This window comes from Acipenser ruthenus, chromosome 6 (assembly GCF_902713425.1).
Source record: "Acipenser ruthenus chromosome 6, fAciRut3.2 maternal haplotype, whole genome shotgun sequence".
Classification (NCBI taxonomy): Eukaryota; Metazoa; Chordata; class Actinopteri; order Acipenseriformes; family Acipenseridae; genus Acipenser; species Acipenser ruthenus.
The window spans coordinates 71,041,016-71,054,857 of NC_081194.1; the positions used below are offsets into that span (position 1 = coordinate 71,041,016).

Below are 13,842 nucleotides of genomic sequence, written 5' to 3' on the forward strand. Positions count from 1 at the left end.
TGTTGTTCCAGACACAACATACACAAGGTCAAATGTACCCCAGTTTATCAGTTCCTTGCCTTGAGGGTGAAAAAAAAACACATCTGTTGATAACCGCACACCTTGCAGTTATGCTCAGCACAATGTTCTCTTCTCAAGTGAGCTCACAATATTTGTTTAACCTTCATTGACCCCTACAATGGTATTACGCACATAGATACCACCAGATTATGATAACTGCAGCACAATGTTAGTTTTATATATGTACAGTACTTATTTTTAAGAAAAGTTCCTTTTATTTATTTGTGAATTTTCTATATTATTTTCTTGACCCCTCTAACACAAATAAATAAATAGTTAAAGGTTTATTGAGTTTATATTTACTTTACATTGTGATGTTAGTTACACAAGTGATTACAAAAAAATGATTACAATTAGCCTAAAGAAATTATCTCTGAATATCCCTTCCATGACTGTCACAAAATCGTGCAATGCTCCAACCCTACCTGTTAAAGGCCCGCCCCCCCCCCCCCCCCCCCCCCCCCCTCCCTCCCTCCCTCCCCCCCCCCCCCCATTAAGTGTTCTATGATATCTACTGGTTGGTGAAGTTCTGTGCTTTCTTAACAGGAATCGGTCCTGTGTGTGGAATCCGATGTGGCTTGATCGCCTTCACTGATATTCCCGTTAGCCTTTTCCATGACTACTGTCTTACCTTGGGTATTGGTTGATGGGGTAGTGAAGATCATTCACTTGTCACTACACCTACAAATTGTGGTGTTCTGCTACAACATCAATCTTCCCTTTGCCCTTAATTTGGGTGGTATCTCTGTTTTTGCAAAACCTTTAAAAAAAAAAAAGGATATATAATCTATCCTTCCTTACTACTGACATGTTTCTCATGGATCCTGATACCTCTTTTCCACTGTACAACTGAGCTGGCTCTGCACAGCCCTGGCACAGCTTAGGAGGAGCCTGGTTGTTTTTCCATTGCAGAGCCCGAGCTGCACAACTGACATCACACACAATTAACGTTTCGAGTCACATGTAGATGATGCGGTATTAAGAGGCACTGTATTTGTGTTGAGACTGGGAGATTCAGAGGTTATGTTTGTGTTTTTCTTCGCTTCTGTTGTTCATATATTACAGAATACAATTGAAATGCAACAACAGGTTGATTTCGCAAAGAGGGGAAGAGTGTGGAAGCAGTAATTTGGATCTGCCAGCAAGATACTTGGCCTTAGACATTGTATGGCGTTGTTTGTCTTCCTCGAGAGTACTGACTGATGCAATGTATTAAACAAAAATCATTAACCCCGCCCCTGGCCCGGCTTGGCTCCGAACCAGATTCAGAATTGTTGTAAGGCCAGAGTTTCATGGTTTGGTTCTCGCTCGGCTCGACAAATAGTGTCAGAGTAGATCATTTTCTTCAAAGTGAAAATCCAAGATGGAGTGTACTTCATGACAAATATGAAGATTGCACAAGTGATGCTGTAGTGGTTGCAGTGAACCAATTAGCTGCCTGTAATGTCAAGTTGATAACAAATATTAATTTAGAAATGGTGCACAACCTACATATATTTAAAATACTAATGAAGTATTTGTGACAAATTGTGGTAAAATCAAGAATCAAAAAAGACAGCTCAGTATGATGCTTGTAATTTCAACTGTGTGTATACTTGTTCACAGGTTTGGGCTCAATGGAATCCATTATATTGATGCTGGATATATAGGATATAAACCATATTTTGTTGCCCCCAGAAGAGGAACGGTATGGGTGAGTCTGTCATTCTTGAAAAATATTAAGATTTTATATTAGTATATGAGTATCTTAATAATCAAAAGGTTATCAACTGTCAAGAACCTCAATTAGCGTACTGTACGTAATTGGTGAAATGCTGCTAATTTCACCAATTATGTATACTGGTTCAGATACATGTTTTTTTTAAAAAAAAATATTGTAAATTAATTAGTCAATTAATTATTGTGTTATACAGTCTTGTATATAAAGTATATATTGACTAAAGTCTGTGAGGTATTCATTTCTTGACTATTAAATCCTATTTAGAGAGTCTTAATAAAGTTCTGAGTCATGCACTGGATGATTTGAATATTTGACTTTTTTTCCAGAGTATATCAGGCTCTGACTGGCTCAATACCTGTGCCACAGGAGATAGCACTGGGGAAGTCATAATGATGTTGCTTGCTGACATGACAGCTAACCCCAACAACATCAAGCGACCAAGTGACCGCAGATTTGTATGTGCAGATTTGTATCAACTTGTATGTTTTCTCAGTTTTATTTGAAAATACTTATCTATATGTAAATCGTATATTTTATCATGGATGAGTTCAAAATATTAGCCTGTTATAGACCTTTTTCTCTGTAAATTTGACTTTAAAATGTTTAAATATTTGTTTTCCTACAATATGTTTTCCCTTTTAAATTCTCAACAGTATGCAATTTAAATTGTACCTGCCCACAGAGACGTTGGCAATACAGTGTACCTCAAATCCTCTGACCTTTTTAAATAAGTAGTTACCGGAAGTTGATTATTTTTGTAACCTGGGCAATACCAGACAATATTTTTTACAAAAGCCAAGATTGACCTTAACCCATAGGTGTCACTTTCTCTATCATCTTGGGAATTGCCAATAAATTATTTACAATAATAATGAATAGATTTAAAACAAAAACCATTTCAACCCGTAAAACAAATCTTTACTCCTTCTCATCCATATTGAACATCATTTATTATGGAGTCCTAATGACTGTTACATAGTGTTATAGCACATTGCTTTTCTTTCACCGGCAGCCTGTTTACAGGACCGAGCTTGTTCATTTTGATGCTGCTGCCAGTAGGCCTTCTGATGCAGAGGAAAGCACTGAAACAACTGACAGAACCCCTGTTTGTGAACCGCAGACATACAGCGAGACAATGAAGAAATTCTACCTCCTGTTCGAAGATACCGATCTGGTGAGTGAGAGATTGTATGTTCTTCGCGAGAAGTTTCTTTACGGTTTCACACAACCCTCCATTTTATCTTTTGACATGGATCGGGTGGAAAAATGTAAGGTGAGCTCGACTGGAAGCGAATAGTGATATGATGATTAATGGTATCAGATGTTTCAAATATAAATAAGTACAGATTTGGAAAAATACAGTTTGAAAAAATGGTTATGCAGTCAACTCTGCATAATTGCAGAATTGCATAGGCTCGGGAACTGTGTGATGCTATGCACATAACCGGAGTAGGGGAATACAATGGGATACAATGACAATAAGTCTATACGTACATGTACATGTATATATGACTCGTTTTAATCAGATTCATAACATTATTTTCCATTTATTCTTTATTTTATTGCACGTAACTTAAAATACAACTTCAAAACAATAAACGAACTTGAAAAATGGTACAGTACACCTGTAAAACATTCGAACATCACTTCTCCACGGCAACGCATGAAAAGTAAAATAATAAAAGTACAATATAGCCGGCTGAAGTTCATGTTAAGCATTTGCCTTCATGAAGGCTTGTATACGGTGCGATATATTTTATTTAAAGTAGCCTACTGTACACCTTCAGAAAAAAGAAAAAGAAACCAACAAAATACCGGTAGGCCTACACTATACAGTGCTACTATACGCTCAGTGCACACACTACTGTATTCCCTGCCAATGCAGAAAATGAAAAAAAAAGATGTGTACAGTACCTTACTGTCGATATTGTTACTACAACGTAGGAAAAAAGTCTTTGATGGAAGTCTGCGTAGTATCTGGCCTGAGCTTATAAACAAGTGATTTCAAACTATAAAAACTGGTGTGTCTCGCAACTGTTTGCCTCCATGAAGGCTTGTAGTGCAGAGGCTCTTCAGGGCTGCTGAGAAACTTGGAACAGTTATTTCTTCATTGCTTCCTCGTTACCGTCAGGCTCCAAGTCTGCCATCTCTGGCAATTGCTGCAAGTTAGCGATTAATGTTAGTGTCAGGTTTTTCTCCATCAGTAGGTAGGTCACTGTCTGTAGCTACGTAGCAACTGAAGTCTTCTAACTCCATTCCTTCTGACACAAAGACATCTGAATTGTCCTGATTGTTGATCCCTGGTTATTCTTCTCCTTCATTTAACTGTAACAAAACTCGCTCGTCTGTAGCAGTTGGCAATGGTTGAGTCAGGGATTTTGTTCCAGGCTTCTCTTTGCAAATGCAACAAGTCCAAGAGGGTCAGTTTTCTAGCTAGTTGTGGTGCTGTAGCGTCGGTTTCTGTGCTATCGATAGTGTTTACAAGCTGGCGAAGGACAAGTGATCTGTAGTGCTTCTTGAAGTTGGCAGTGATTCCTTGATCTATTGGTTGGATTAGAGATGTAGTGTTTGGAGGTAGGAAAATAATTTGACTTTTGATATTCTAACGTCATTCACGTGTGTAGCACAGTTGTCGCATAACATCAGGATCTTTTTATTTTTTGGCTCTCATGATGTTGTCTTTTTTTTCAGCCATGCTTCCCAAATTTCTCCTGTCATCCATGCATTCTTATTGGCCTCCTAGGCAATTGGCAGTCTCTTTACATTCTTAAAGCAGTGTGGATTCTTACTCATACCGGTAACCAAGGGCTGTAATTTTTCGCTGGCATCCATGTTACAGGCAAGCAGTAGAGTGACACGGTCTTTTGCTATTTTTGCTTCTGACACATCCAACCCCTTAACTGACAGTGTCCCGCCTGGAATGCCTCTCCAGTACAGCCCAGTTTCATCTGCATTAAAAATGTCAGCAGGGTTGTAGTCCTTGATAATGTCAGGAAGAACCTCAATGACCCATCGCTCGGCACCAAAGTCATCTGCGTCTTGCTTCTCTCCGTGTTTCTTCTTAAACTTGATGGAATTGCGGTCTTTCCACCTTTCAAGCCACCCGCTTGAAGCTTTGAAGCCCGAGCCCTTGTGCTAACTGATTGGCTTTCTCCATCAGTAATGGACCGCTTACAGGAATCTGTCTGCTTCTGGCTTGACGAAACCACTGCAGAAGAGCTGTCCTGGAAATTGCGCTCTGATTTACCCCCAAACTTGAAGCAATTGATGTCTGACTTTCCTTATTTTCTATTTTTTTTTTTTAAATGTCAACGCACTTAGCTAACGAGAGCGTTTTACAGGTTTGCTTCGCCATTTCCTTATTTTTCTCCCGCTGCCAAACCGTGGCAGATACGTAAGCGCATAACAACAGCACGTTGACAGAACACGTGGACTGCATTATGCAATTAGCCAAAGTAAAATGCATTGTACAACCGACTTCAGGAGCACACATCTTCATGCAATTAAGCGAATTATGCATTTAGACGATATGCATTTAACTGAATCATATAATCATAGAAAACAATGCATTAAAAAACAGGACCACTTGATACTGGGCACCCCTTTTAATATAAAACAGTGTATGTTGAAGAAAAAAACACACACACAACAACATACCACAGAAGAACATATCACAGAAACACACACATAACAAACATAACTACAAGCAGGTTTTTAACTGCAAAAAAAAAAAGCTGCAGAAACTCAAATAAAGAAAATCAAACAGCACCATGCAACACCACATCAGAAGTGTGTGGATTATTTTCATGTAATCTTTAAAAAAAAAAAAAGTATTGCAGAGCATGAATATTTGAAAGGTTTTTTTTTTATTATTTATCTTATTTGTTATAATAAAGTAATATATATATATATATATATATATATATATATATATATATATATATATATATATGTACACACTGTTATCACAGTTAATGTTTTGTGGTTGGAAAATTGTTTTTAATGGTACACCAGGAGAGTACTTTGTACCAGGAGAGTACATTTTCTATTTAGCTTGGCAACAAAAACTCACAAAAACTATATGAAAGACACACTCCACGTATCTTAGTTTATGGAACCAGTATAAGTCCACAGTACCTCAAATGGTGTTCCAGCTTTATAACTGAGTAGTGAGGACAGTTATTGAATTATGACTCAGGTAAATCTTTTTTGACATTGCACTATTAAAGGAAATAATTGCACTGTGATCATGGTTGGAATAAATGCTACCTAATTAAATAAGAGCAAAAGTAAATATATAGAGAGGTAATATACAGTATAAGCTGACAGGTTTAACAATACATACAGTATATGGAATCAACAAATAAGAATTTTCTTTTATAAAACTATACATGCAAAAAACATTTCCATAATTTATCTTGTACATTTCTATGTTTAACTACTATATATTGTTGTGTGTTTGGTAGAAGAAAGTAAATGGCAGTTAGTTTCTTCTAGAAATAGGCTGCTGCTTATCAGTCATGGGACCTAATCCAGGTGTAAAATGTAGGAGTTGTTGTGTAGGAAGTGCACTTCTGGTTCTCTTCTAACTCTCACCAAAGTGGCTATGACCGATTTTTATAAATTGAACAATTTTAATGGCATATAAGTATGCAAACATTATCTCAGCTGCAATATGAATGATTTTCAGACCAGGTAGCAGGAATGATCAGGTATCTGAATTTTTGCTTGGCTTAATGCAAATTGTAGTCCTAAGTAACAACATGTGAAGTGATGTGCTTGAAGTAAATTGTGTCCAGAATTGTGCATGAACTATCCTAAGCAAACTCAAACTCATCTGAGCTTTTAAAGAACTGGCAGTATTAAAGTCTTGCATCGAATCCAAATGTAGTTAAGACACAAAACTAAAAATTATAATTAGTGCCTCTCTTGCAAATAACAAATCGCTGTTACTGTTTTCTATTATAAATGACCACAGGCTGGCTGTGCAGGGTGCTGTGCCTCCCTCTACAGCATCTCGTTTTTGTTATTATGTTTTTACACGGTCTGTGGGTTTGAAGCTCTCTGCAGAGACGCTGTCTGTCAGAGATACATCTCTTCTTCAACCCTTGAAAACCACACTGCCTGCTTTCCCTGACATCATTAGCCATTACATGCTATAAGGAAGTAGGAGAATGCCACTGAATTTATTAGGTTAGTTATCTCCAAGACACACCCGAGTGAACGGTCGGGATGTTTCTAGAAAAAGACGGGTATTAAGTATAGAAAAATAAAAATAGTGAGGGCGAGATTGGGTGAATACGCAGAGTTAGCAGTGGATAATGACTAATAGTCTTCAAGCTTATGTGTTGATTAAGTGCCCTATTCTTCATTTAATTTAAAAGTTAATCTCTCCTGCCCTGGGTCTGCCATCTGCTGTCATGTTTTCCGCTCGAGTGACTTTCCCATTGACTGCAGCAGGCTGGAGTGCAGCAAGCCTGGCTATTCCACACTGTCACAGCCTGTACAGCACATCCATTTCCTTTAGCACCCTCCAGCCTCTCCAGCAAAACCCTGGCTGCAGCATCATGCCTCTCAGATATAACTGTGGCTGGAAGAAGGCAATAGGGCAGTCCTAATTGGTTCCTCAGTCCATTTGCGTTTTCTTTAAATATGGACATTTTCTTTTCTTCATTAATATCACCCTATGGAATTCATTCTGTGTATGAGCTGGGGGAAATTCGCTTTTACTCCTCTAAATTTCTATATTATGAGTCATTCAAGGTACACTCACTCGCTCCCAGACGAGTCAGGGAAATCGTGTTGGCTACAAGTACCTTCAAGTTTTGACAATAAAAATGCTAAATAATAACATTGCAAAACAACCTTGGCATATGTAGAAATGTTTTATGGTAGAAAAAGCTGCTTGAGATCATAACCAGCAATCTGATCATCTTCACAGATTGTTGTGTCTTGATTTACTTATTTGTTTATTTGTTTACATTTATTTATAGAGGTCATTTAAAAATGCCGCTAAGCGAGAGTCAATGAAGCAAATGTATGCCACAGAAGCAAAGGGTTCACTGTCTCCTGATAGGATGCCTCTGGACTCCATACACAAGGTGAGGTCTTGCTACTTTTCGTCTTACTGTTTTAACCTTTTGGGTGTTGCAAATCCTCAAGAGGAGGATTGTTTTTAAAAGTTGATAAAGTACCATGTGTCAACCTTATCATTTAAATGAATGTGACAAAAGTTTATTACTCATCCACAGAGCAAGTTCTGATTTCCTTAGGGGGGGGGGGGGGGGGGATAAAAGAAAATTGAATATTCCATTGTAATCCTGCCATTCAGTTTGCATTTCACAAGCTGTAATAGACAAAAGGCTACGACTTATTGGTGACAGGAGATAAGGACAGACAGAAACTAATGGGCTGTAAAATGAAGAAAATGTCACAGTGGGTTCCAGCGATGAAAAGCTTTGGAATTAAAAAAATAGAGGTCATTTACAGAGAGGCCCAGGGGATGAATACAGAACCCAGCTTTGACCAGGTGGTACCCATACTATTAAATACATTGATTTTGGTATACTAGTAAGTGACTGTTTCCATTTGATATCATACTGAACTAAAATTAATATATTTTTAATAAGTTGTTTACCTAAGCTTTTATTTTCATAGAATGCTACAATAGTAGGCTAATGTATTTGAAGTCAGTAGACTTTACAGAATGTTCTATTTTAAATATATATTTTTTTTACCTGGTGCCCCATATTGACAAATACTTATCTGTCCATGACATGAGCCATTCCATAAAATATTATCACTGTCACACTTCTAGCAAGCCAAAACTTTTTAAGCATCAACTCTCTACATTCGCATAGACACATTACCAGTGTAACACAAACGTACCATTTTCACAGAATGGTCTCCAATAGAAACATTATAGTTCAAGAAATATCATATATACAATTTGCATCCGTCGTCGGATAATTTACATTCAAAGGTGCTGAAGAGCTTATTAAATTTTTTATTGTAGGTGTTCTTATAACAGTAGCATGAAAGAATCAGTATTTAAACCTGGGCCTTTTACAGAAGCTCTCCAACCAAAGCAAATTGTTTTAACGTATTGATCTCTGTGCCTGGCTCAGATCAATAAGATGTTCTATTTGTATCAGGATAGAACCTTTGGGTTTTGATTCTGGTCAGCCATTGTCTTGCTTTGTAGCTACAGCAGAAACCAATCTAAAGCCTCTGGTAATTTATGACACAACACAACAAAATCCCCCCAAAAAATGAATCAGCGTCATTTAATTTAATTAAAAAAAATAAATAAATAAATAGTTTGTGATTGTTCCATCTACCATTCATTTGGAGCTAGACTTTACAAGTGAAGCGGACACATGCTGGTCGTTAATTGAGTGTAGAATAATTGTTTTATTGGTTAATAAGACACTGACATTTCAGACATACTACTTCCATTCTATCTTTCGAACCAAAGTCATAGAATTATATGAAATATCATGCCTTTTTAAACCTGTTGTCTGCCAACCTTTAGGTCCGGTTCAATCCCAATCTTGATGCTCATGGCTGGCTACTGTCAGGTGGGCAGTCGGGCATAGTCCGAGCACACTGTCTCCGAGGATTGAACAGCCCCATCACCAGCAAGCTCATCAGGGAGAGCCAGGCTCAGTTCAATGCCATGTACCAGCCTCAAGGAGCTATAGCCAATGAGGCGATCATGAAAACTGTCACCCACAGTATGGAAACCATTGTAGAGGTGCTGTGAGATGAGTTGCAGGAAGGGCTCTGGATGCACATGGTCCCTCCATTACCACCACCCCAAAGTCCTCAATTATTTTTAGGTATTACTAATGGTGGTCAATTGAAATCTAGCCATAATGTTTTTTTTGTTGCCCAGCTTCTCCAAGATATCTAAATGATTCAGCTCCTCTCTCTCTCTCTCTCTCTCTCTCTCTCTCTCTCTCTCTCTCTCTCTCTCTCTTTCGATCTCTTTTTTTATATATATATGAGGTCGGCACGGGTAGAAAATCTGGAACAGGGTATCTGGGTCTTTTTCGGGTAATGATTAAAAAAATCATAAATAAAGGCTACTTATTTGATCTTTTTGGTAAGAAACTATATCTGCGCAATAACTGTAGATAAAGCATTCCGTATTGGAAGCCACACGGTAATTATTATTCATGGATCACAGAGTTACCACTGACTTAAACCCAACAGGAAGTTATGTTGTTTTCTTTCCGATTTAGTTCCTGAGAAGAATATTCGCTGCAGTTATTATTATTGAGGTGTACTTGCCGCTAATGCAAAGCTTGTTTTAATGTTGTCTTTATTACACCGGCCAAAGACCCATGCTTACAACTGCATTGTCATATTTTCTACATTTTCTTTAAATTCTCAAATAAATAATCGATACCCAGGCAGTAAAAAGAGACCCGGGTTGGGTCATTTAAAACCCGACGAGTACCTGGGGTTTTGGGTGCCCGTGATGACATATATATACTACAAATAAAATAAATAATAACAAAACCTTTAAAATATTCATGCTCTGCAATACTTTTTTTAAAGATGACATGAAAATAATCCACACACTTCTGATGTGGTGTTGCATGGTGCTGTTTGGTTTTCTTTACTTGAGTTGCTGCAGCTGCTTTTTTTTTTTTTTTGCAGTTAAAAACCTGCTTGTAGTTATGTTTGTTATGTGTGTGTTTCTGTGATATGTTCTTCTGTGGTATGTTGTTGTGTGTTTTTTTTTCTTCAATATACACTATATATTAAAGGGGGTGTCCAGTAAATGTAGCATTTCCTATAATGTCAATTTAGGAGGTGAATGTAATGGATGAGAAATCCTTTCCCCCAAAGAAGTAGCCGGATGATTTTAAAAACCTTCAGTGTTTTGCAGGTGCTTTACTCATACTGTACAACACCCCACTGTCACCCTCCCCTTGTTCAGACTATGACCAAATGCTTTATTTTTAATACACTTCTTCATTCTTCCACAGTAATATCAACTTTTAATATTTAAATGTTGAAATATGTTCTGTGATAGATACATGTGACCAAAAAAACATTGCTTACCAGGAATATTGCTGAAGGCAAAGTCTACCACATAATTCAGATTTGTAAATGTTACACAGATATCCAACGCACAAATGAAGTTTTTGGGGTTTTTTTTAACATGATGTAAATCATTTTTTGTGTATATATTTTCGTTGTAAAAACTGATGGTCTTCTTGATATTTAGATAGTTTGACTCCAAAGCTGAAGTGAAGGCTACAGAAAATGGAACCAGTCTGTAAATATATAGTGTGTCTGTGTGTGTGTGTGTGTGTGTGTGTGTGTGTATATATATATATATATATATATATATATATATATATATATATATATATATATATATATATATATATATAATGAATATATGAATGTGAGATTACTGAAATAAAGGATTACTACCAAGGAATTTTTAGCTTTGATAAACTTTGGTGTGACTAGATCCTGCCAAATATTTTTGGTCCTCTGTTTGTTCCTATTTGTTTTTTAATTTGAGCTTCAGTGTGCAGGGTTACTAAAATTCCTGATGATGCATTGCCGTGTACATGCATTGTACTGTGAAATTACATAAGCAAGCAACAGCAGGAAAGCAGCTGTGTACTTGCTCTTGAGACGAATACAACCTTGACAAGACTTTAATAGTTAAGAACACACACACATTATATATATATATATATATATATATATATATATATATATATATATATATATATATATAAACTCAAGAGTTATTTCATGTAGCAGTTATTTATTCAACCATAGAGGGAAGCCTGCATGTTTTAATTTACATTTGTATTTTGCAAACTAACATAACCAATATCAGACCTCATCTGACCTTAAGCTGATAAAATGTATTGAGGAATAAAATGCCTGTCGCTGTAATCTTTTTAAAAAGTATTTATAGTAAATGTTAAAGTGGTTATAGCTAATGAAAATATAATGTAAATTATACTTGTTGTACAGTTTTGAAAGACACACGTGTTTTATTTGGGGAGTGGGGTTGTATCTGGTACAATTCTATGATTAAATAAAGTGGTCAGTTTGCATTCCTTACTTACAGCTAGTATGTTACGTCTGAGGGAAAAGTATGCCATTGGCTGCTTAGCCTGTTTGTCATCAGAGGAAGAAACTGGTTGGTGAATGACAGAAACAAGGTGTTGAATGGGTGGGAAACAACCTAAATGCAAGACTACCTGTAAGGAGTGTTTCCACAAGTGCACACGACACCTACATAAAGAATGGAAGTGCATGATGGTTAAGATCTATAGAATCCCTTCATTGGCTATAACCACTTTAATGGAAGCAATGTACACTTCGCTCATATTGAGCCACGTTTTTGTACTTTTACTGTTTTAAATAAGTATGAATTTAAGCTTTTTCTAATGTTATCATTTCAACCTGGTGTAATATAAGCATAACTTTTTTTCAAAATGGCTCTTGTATTTTTAAGTGCACGATGCAACTCCCATGCCATCCTGTATTTAAAAACTTAAATAACTGATTTGTACTAGACTTCCTCTTGAGCATATCAGCATATGTTCCACTATTTTATTTTATTTGATGTTTTTGCCCATTGTGAGTTGCAGGATTTTATTTTTCAATAAAGTCTTTAGTTGCATTTAGAATTTTATTTGTAAACTTTTTTCAATTTTATTTTTTTGGACAGCACCTGAATCCACAAGGGATGTTGCATTTGTATTGTCACGTTCTTTTAGTTTCACAGTTCTTTGAAAACAGATGATTAACTGCTACCCTTATAATATTGGGCTTTATAAAACATTTGCTTAAAGTTGCTTAGGATTATGAACTGCAAAAATATATAAATGCACACAAGTACTTCTAATTAACTTTTGTAACATTTTATTCCAATTTTCAAAAAACAGCACAAAACAGATATACACTGCAAATATTAAGACGCATATTTGTAACAGTGAGTATTCTTATTTACGTATCTATCCCACAAACCAGTAATACACTGTCAAAGTACAACACAAAAGAAAGTTACAGGCATCACACCAATTCATCGAACAAATATGAATCACCTATTTCACATACATTATGGTTTCAGTGATGTACAGGATTTTCTTCAGTTTTTTTTAGAAGCAATAAGGACCTTTGCCCTTTTTTGGTCCAGGAGATACAATGCCTAACCACTAGGTTATGTATTCCTTTTAACATGTGACATATTTGCGTCCCACCTTCCACTACAAAAAAAATGAGATTATGAGGCACGATAAGAAATGCAAGTGTGCTGGAATCACACATATTGCAGGAGGATTACAATCTGCATCAATTGCATGGAGAATACAGCCTTAACTATTGAAGCAGACAACTATCAAAGTCATTACTGAATTAGATGTTGCTAGAACTATGCACAAGGCGATTGCTAGAACAGTTACCATAAGTTGCCTAAAGTGTTGCATCTTTCTTAGTCAAACAGTAGCTAAGGTGCTATATTGCTGAGCACTAATGCACAGTGTATAAGCAATGGAGTTCTATCAAAATATACAGGACCAACGTTTTTTCCTATGGCAACATTCAATCAATCTTACATATATGTGTTTAAATTGAAGGGTTTATAAAATGTTACCAAAGGGTTTTGAAACTTGTGCTAATGCAGTTATGTTTAAGGGTATTTATGTCTGTAATTTTAAAAGAATTTCTCCGTAAAATAAATAAAATGGCACTAAACTGAATCTTCCCCCTTGACGTATTTTGAAAATTAGACAAATGTTTGGCCATAATCAGAAGCGACATTTGAGTCTTGCTCACTTACATGTGCCACATTGATCATACTGAGAAAGCACATGTAAATGAGCAACACTTTCTTATGGCTGTTGGTCAGTGTTAATCGAAGGGGCCGGTTGACTGCATGATGGATGGCAGTGAAAACTTTTTTTTAATTAGAACACGTCTTGCACACTTAAAGCACAGTAAACTGTCTTGTATAGTGGCTGAGCTTTGGATTCTGTTGGTTATGTTCAGACATGTTGACACATACAGTACAGCAC

At 36.5% G+C, this 13,842-nt stretch overlaps 1 protein-coding gene across 1 annotated transcript in view; it reads left to right on the forward strand.

The window, feature by feature from the left end:
- The window catches only part of gtf3c2 (general transcription factor IIIC, polypeptide 2, beta), a 44,136-nt gene extending 33,021 nt beyond the window's left edge, over window positions 1–11,115 (forward strand). The window contains exons 15-19 of the mRNA XM_059025765.1: window positions 1,666–1,753; window positions 2,107–2,235; window positions 2,793–2,954; window positions 7,774–7,881; window positions 9,315–11,115. Of these exons, the coding sequence (XP_058881748.1) occupies window positions 1,666–1,753; window positions 2,107–2,235; window positions 2,793–2,954; window positions 7,774–7,881; window positions 9,315–9,545 (718 nt within the window). The 3' untranslated portion in view covers window positions 9,546–11,115. The remainder of the gene's footprint in view (window positions 1–1,665; window positions 1,754–2,106; window positions 2,236–2,792; window positions 2,955–7,773; window positions 7,882–9,314) is intronic.
- The last annotated feature ends 2,727 nt before the right edge of the window (window positions 11,116–13,842 follow it).